The 7,130-nt window shown below is 42.3% G+C and overlaps 1 protein-coding gene across 1 annotated transcript; it reads right to left on the reverse strand.

Annotated features, from left to right (window-relative positions):
- Positions 1–723: 723 nt before the first annotated feature.
- SEC13 (SEC13 homolog, nuclear pore and COPII coat complex component) lies at positions 724–7,006 on the reverse strand. The gene is made up of 9 exons (XM_026099656.2): positions 6,829–7,006; positions 6,426–6,470; positions 5,486–5,601; positions 4,878–5,029; positions 3,810–3,943; positions 2,905–3,038; positions 2,296–2,416; positions 2,009–2,155; positions 724–1,529 (listed from the first exon to the last, which is right to left on the reverse strand). Exons 1-9 carry the CDS (start codon positions 6,829–6,831, stop codon positions 1,419–1,421), a joined length of 963 nt encoding a protein of 320 aa, XP_025955441.1. The 5' UTR covers positions 6,832–7,006; the 3' UTR covers positions 724–1,418.
- Between the last annotated feature and the right edge of the window lie 124 nt (positions 7,007–7,130).

Here is a 7,130-nt window from a genome sequence, read left to right on the forward strand (position 1 = left end):
TTGTTTTGGGGGGTAAGGATATAGAGCATTTAAACAGGAATAGGAATGTAAATACTCTTGTTGGCATGTAAAAGATAAATCATGTAAGTGTTTTTGTGAGGTAAGCTAGGATGTTATTTGGTTAGTATACATAACTATCATAAAATGAAGGTAGCTTTCTGGAAAAGAATGGGGTATGTTATCTGAAGTGTACCAAAAACAAGAACATGCATAGGAACAATTACCTTGGAGAAAAAAGAAGGCTGTGAGTTGTTCATTTGCTGTTCCAGTGCAACTGGAAAGCGGATAGGAGATGTGACCTTTTAGTTAAGTGCTTTACCTGTTGTGGGAGGTGAGGAAAGCTACCTGAAAGCTGCCCTTCAGGTGAAGGCATACTGAAATGTGGGTTGAGTATAGGAGTCTTGCCTGAACTGCAATAGCATGTAGCAGTTTCTCTGAAGGCAAAGCTTCAGTTTGTGTTGTCTTAGTCTCTGTAAGACCCATTCCAGGAGGGGGAGATACTGCCTTCTGCTGTATTCAGGCACTTGTTTTCATTTTCTTTTTTAATGCTAAGTAGCTGGGAAGCTATTAGTCCACTAATGACTACCAGTATAATGAAATGCTTCAGAAAAATAATATTGCAGATGAGAGCAGAAGAGCACAGTGGAATGTCTAAAGGGACACCGCAGACAGTCTTGACAAGGCCCCTGTAGAAGCATTATCTAATAATACAGCACACCAGCCTTTAACCAATAAGACTTTATTCTGTTGGTATCTTAAAAAAAAAAAAAAAAAACAACCTGAGGTACAGTACAGAAGAGTGGCTAAAAAACTTTCAAATTAAGTTTTGATGATTTGTTGTTTAAATAACCAAGTTTGAGATAATTGTAAAGCAAAAGACATGTATTCCACTACTCCTTTTCAAATTAAGGAAAGCACAGAGGCCATCCACTTGGATGAGTGGACAATAGCAATTCTTTTCATCTTAATGCTGAAAACTCCCACAGCCCTCCCTCTCAGTGGAAAGGAAACTTCAGCCTTTAAAAGAGCTAGGTTTTTGTCCCCTTGGAAAAAGTGTTCACACATCAGCACTTTGGCTTCTTCCTGTTCCTACTCAAGTGCTTGAAGTCTGACTGAAGCATATCTAATTGAATCTGATTTCTAAACCAGAAGGCAGGCTGCAGTTTTTACAGCATCAAGGAGTAGTATAAGACACAGTGCTTTGCTATGCTCTTGACCTTTAATTTAAGGGAATGTCAATTAAGGCTATCATCAACACATTGTAGCTTCCCATTAATGGTTATAGAGTGATCATAAAATTGAATATTTATTTCCAAATATTCATGTCCAGTTTAGATAAAAGCAGTTCTCGTCTGGTTCAAGACATTACAAATCAGGGATAATGATCACTTGATGCAGCTGGACTGTTCAACCACACATCACTGCTCATTCTGCTGCCCCTCTGTAACGGCAGACACTCCTCCTTGGCCCTTGTTGACATCGCTGATGCATGCCCACAGTCCATCTACTGATTCCTTCCATAGCGTGACCTCAAAAACAGATCAGGAAGAAATTTTGGCCTTAATACATTATTCTCAGTTTCCCATTCCCATTTCCTTGCAACTATCACCTCATCGCTAGTTTGGTGATGGTCTACAGTTATTTAAAACAATGCTGCAGCACTTGACTTCTGCATCAAGTTATTTGTTGCTGTATACTAAAGAACTATCCAGCAGTAAGAAAACAGGATATGAATACTGATATGACTATCCTACAAAATAAGATTTGTTTGCATTTCCAATCACCAGTAAGAACTAAAACAAAATGCAGTGCAAACAGTTTACCAAGGGTTAGGTTCTTCTTCCCTTCCCCCTTTGATAAGTCAAAAAAAAATTTGTACCACCACAGCAATCAAATACGAATCTGCAACAGTCTTCATGCAAGCAACAGAAATGACAGTACCCTGTGTCATCTCAACTCTTCTGGAAATATGGTATGCAAGAATAAAAGCCAAGGCTGTAGCACTCACTTTATTGTCTCCTCCAGACACTGCAAGAATATTTGCAGTGATGGACCAGCTCACGTGCCAGACAACATCAGTGAACTTGTGCAGCAGTTTTGGTGACCATGAATTTCCAGAGGCATCATCACACGTCCAGATAAACACTCTGCCATCCTACAGAAGCAAGCAGAGCAAGTCGGTTGGACCAGAAATTATAATACAGAAAAAGAACAATCTCTGTATTATGGTTGCACTTCCACACAGCAGCTCTGGGCATTTAGAGCCTGCCCACCTCACTCCAACAAAAGCCTCACCTGTGAGCAGCTAGCAATGGTACTTGTTGGCAAACCTATGGATGGAGCCCAGGCTACATCTCGAACCCAGTCACTATGAGCCTCCAGCTTCTGCTCTTCTTTCCACTGGCCATCTTCTTCTCTGAAAACACATTCATACTGTCAGAAGGGTGACAGCAGCCACCTTCTACTCTGGAAGATGGTTTTTGTAGCTTTTGCAGTCCTGGTTTATCCAGATGATATGAAGCACAAGCGTTCCCCACTTCTCTAAAAAGCTCTATAGCTTAAACTGGCAAAATCTCTTCAAGGGGACAGAATACAGCATAAGAGAAGAATATTTGATCTCCAGTAACCGTACAGAGATCTGTTATCCTCCAAGGGACAAATGTAATCGAAATTAAAAAGCTGCTTTCCAAGATACAGTTAAGCACAGTAGACACGAATTGCAAGAACCATGTGAGAGACTAAGTCACTGAGTTGTTTTGATTCTCTAAAGCATTTCTCTAAAATGCTATTCAAAGATGCAGGTATAGATGTCTAAAATATTACTTGAGATATTAACAGTGGCATTCAAAGACTATAAAAGATATCAGTTTTTGAGTTCTTAATTCAGGCAACAAGAACACTTACTTCCAGATCTTGACAAGGTTGTCACAGCCACCAGATGCAAATCTTTTGATGTAGTTTGGTTTTTGACCAGATGGCTGTTCTATAAGGCTTCCTGGTACAACAGCAGGAGCCCAGCTAACAGCATTACATCCAATCTGTTTAACGGAATAGTTTCATTATTAAAGTTTCTTACTTTAAATAAATCAAAAGCTGCTGAGGTAGCAAAGGACACCTAGCATACTCTGTAGCGGGACAGAGGGAGTGGGAATAAGTCCAACTTAGGAAACTGAGATTCTTCTACAATATGGTCTAGCCTCAATAGGGTATTTATTCAGAAGGTCTTAGGTAGCTAAGTAACTGTTTTATGGGCAAAGCTCATCTCGAATATGTAAACAGTGAAGAAAGAGATATAAACTGAAAAGATAAGATGTATGCAGTTGCTAAGATTTAAGAATGCAGGACTAAAGGGACCTGTTGGGCCAGAGCCCACTTTCCTTTTATTGCATGCCACTGCTATAAACTGCTTAGATGCTTATCAAGTTCTGCGTAAGCAAAAATCGCTACTATTTCAGGCAAAATGTCAGTCCTGCAGTTTTTCCACTCTCAGTTTATTCACAGCCAGTTTGTAACAATTGTTCTTAATACTAAGGCCATCTCTTACCATTTAGCTTTCAGCACTGTGTTTAATAATAATTCTTAAAAGTCATTGAACAGCACTGTCTGTTACCTGTTGTTTCTATTTTATTTCACTGATTACAAAGTATACCTTCCCATGCTGGATTTACTTAAAACAGAAGTTATTTCTGATTCTGGAAAATGTTTTGGGTCACTTCATTGCATTTCGGTATTGATCTACTCTACAAGTTCTTTGAGGCATTTATCTGTAGCTCCAAGAACTCTGTATTACTCCAAAAGAACAGACTTACAGTATGTGCATTGCTGATCTTTTTGACTTCCCACTGCCCATCACCCGTGTAGCTCAATAACGAAATGGCCCCATCAGAGCTCCCGCAGGCCAGTATCAATCCGTAGTCATGTGGTGCCCAGCAGACAGAATTCACTGTGAAAAATGAGAAAGACTGGATTACAACACAGCAACTAGCTAAAATTGACTGACTAATATTAGCAAATAGTCACTAAAAGTGAACAACTTTGAAAACTAAGAATGTGAGTCTTGGCATTCTTAAATTTCAAAGCCAGTCAGTTAACCTACTTCACTGAACGATGGAAAGCTGCCTGCATTTTTAGCAACCTTTTACAAAGAGAACATCAAAAGAGTGCTTTTAATGAGAGTAAAAAACTCTGACTATCCCTTAAAACAGCAAAGAATATCACTGACTCTAGAACCAAAGCCAGATGACAGGCATAGTATTTAGAGGTCTGCACAAGTAAGAAAACAAAACTGTGTATCAAACTAGTAGCCCTACTCTCATTTTCAATGCAGGCTTAGTCTCCGGGACATCGATCAAGAGCAGTTTAGTTGATCCCTTTGAGAATAACACTGAATGGCAAGACTTGCCACTGTCTTTCCTTTCTCAGGAGGCCACTAGCATCATCTTAGGGCTTTGGTGTACTTAGAACTCTGGAGACTTCTCAGATTTCCCTGTAGAAGGTCCAGTCATCTGGACAAAGCAGCTGCCATTGTAGAACAAAACATAGCATGCTAAAATCCAACTGTTTCTTTCTTCCTACAGTGGACATATAAGATACAGAATTCATGATACAGTATCCTACCATCTTATTTATTTGAAAGCTGATTTATTTGTACAACAACTCCAATGCAAACATTGTATGAATTGAAACAGCAGGCTATCAAGCAGTATGCCTTTATATAAACATCCTCCTTCTGTTGAACAGACTTACTGTCTCTCCATTAACTTACCCTTTTCTGTTTGATAAAGGCTTTTTTTCCTTAACACTGAAGGATTTATTCCAATCTTATCTGAATCCTCTTTTATCCCCAGTTTCACTTCCCAGCTCCAAATATCCCATACCTGAGGAATCATGCCCTGTGTACTCATATGTCTTTTCCCAAGTGCCATTTTCTTCTTTCCAAATAATAACCTTCCTGTCATAGGAACAGGAAGCTAGGATATTTCCATACATAGGATGAGCCCAGGCAACTTGCCACACCGGACCTTCATGCCTGCAAGAAACAATGTTAGTTGGAAAAGATCAGAGAAACCCATTACAGTCTTGGCTGTTTCACAGCCATCATATTGTAAACTGGTGTTCTGTAAGTAATTAATGCAGTGATATAAAGAATATATCAGTAATGCCAAGATGAAAAGTGGCACATACAACTGTTAGAGCAGTTACCATTGAAAACAATTCAAACATTTTTCCACATATTAACAAATAAGACTGAGTTTACTTCTAGGAAGTTATAAGTGCCAGGCATTTGATGAGTTAAAAAGCCACACTGTTATTTCTAACTGGCTCTCTGTCCCCTCTCACACCTCTAAAGGGTTGTTTAGCAACAACCGGACATAGTAAATACTATCTGGGAGAAATTTACTATGCTTCTTACATTACCAAAAGGCAAAATGAGGAAATATTAAAGCTTTCCACAGAGTAAATTCTTCTGATTAATGCACTTTACCCTCTTAGGTCTGCTATGAGGATTTGCCCTCCATTCCGAACATCAAAGATTTTCACAGATCTGTCTGAAGAACAGGTTGCTAACCGAGTGCCATAATAATCCATCTGAGCATCGTGCTATAAGGCAATGGAAAAGCTGCTGTGTAAGTTTTGCTTTGTTAACAATTATTACACTTTAAAAGTAGCTCTAAGAACTGTGAACAGATGACTGAGTCCCAGGATGGCAGGATAAAGAGTACAGTTTTAAAGCAATCTAGACAATCCACACAAATCATCCCCCCCCCCCCCCGCTGCAATTACCATTTTCACTAATAGTGCAAAAGTTAGTGCAGAAGTAATCTAGGGAACTCAGAGTAGTAATACACAATATTTTCAGGAGAGGGCAGGAAATCAGTGTCACCAGCTGTAAAGTCTTGACAAAGTTAAGTATTTTTGTTTCTGAATAAGTAAAATGTGAATAAGTTACTGATATCTCTTATTTATGCTTGAAATAGCATTATTTAACTATAACTCACTGTTTTTACAAATCACTTAAAATCTTTCTTCTTATGTGTGCCTACACCTCTGCTCCCAGAAACATCCACATAAAGGAAAACTAATTTCCTTTGTCCAAGTTCTGCACCATTTAGTGTATATATGTATTTTGTTTCACAGAAGCAAGTCTGGACATCAAAATTAAATTTTAAAATTATTTCTCCTTCCCAAGGTAGCTCCATGTTCTGGTCTACATGGGATGAAATGGCACTATTACATTTTCTAACAGTGTTATGCTTTCTCCAGCTAATATCCCACACACATCTTGTATACAGAGTATACACATTACATTCTTCACCCTTCCTAAGAAAATACTGTAAAGTTAGTCTTATAAGAGAGCACAGATAGCAAAGCTGAACCGTGTTTAGTTCCCCCGCTGCGGTTTTTGTTAAACACCACGCACTTACTATCATGTCCTCATGAGAGGTGTCCACGGTGTTAATTACCGAAACCTGCAGGGAGAAGCAGAGACGAGAACAAATACATCCCGCATCAGATCTTAGCGACTAGAGTGATACACTTCGACAAAAGCAGGAAAACAAGGGACAAGAAAAGGGTCACAAATCGCGCGGCACCCTAAACCGAGGGGCAGGCAAGCAGGGAGCCCCCGGAGCTCCGAAGCCCGGCCGCACGGGCCTGCGAGCCCTCAGCTAGGCAGCGCCCCGCGGGCCCCGCTCCTCGCTGCGCCCGAGCCCGCCGCGGGCCGCGAGCGGGGCCCAGCGCGCTCCCCGCCGCCGGGGCGGCCCAGGGCCCGCGGACGGCGCGGCGGGACCCCGCAAGGCAGCGCGGCGCCTCCCGGCCCGGCCCTACCATGACGGCGGCGTAGCGAGACGAGTCGAGACGCGGCGCGGCTCCCTCGCAACCGCCGCCCGCTCCCTGGGACGTGGCACGGCGGTCCGCCGCACAAACGGGCCCGGCCGGCCGCGCGCCTGCCACCAAGGTTCCGGGCGCCGCCCGCCGCCTCCGCGACAAGGTTCCGCCCCCCGTTCCGGCCCGCCTGCAGCGCGCCGGGGCCCCGCGGCACGCACAGCCCTCAGCGGGGCGCGGCTGGCCCCGGCAGCGGTACTGGACCGCCGCGCCTTAGCGCTACGGGCGTGCAGGCAGGAGTCTCC

Source organism: Dromaius novaehollandiae, chromosome 12, assembly GCF_036370855.1.
Source record: "Dromaius novaehollandiae isolate bDroNov1 chromosome 12, bDroNov1.hap1, whole genome shotgun sequence".
Lineage (NCBI taxonomy): Eukaryota > Metazoa > Chordata > Aves > Casuariiformes > Dromaiidae > Dromaius > Dromaius novaehollandiae.

Excerpts from the sequence above, each read along its gene's own strand:
- SEC13 (XM_026099656.2), bottom strand. Across the intron at positions 5,030-5,485 it reads CTCATAGCAGACCTAAGAGG|GCATGAAGGTCCGGTGTGGC; the intron begins GTAAAGTGCATT and ends TGTTTCTTGCAG. Across the intron at positions 2,417-2,904 it reads AACCTTGTCAAGATCTGGAA|AGAAGAAGATGGCCAGTGGA; the intron begins GTAAGTGTTCTT and ends ATGTGTTTTCAG.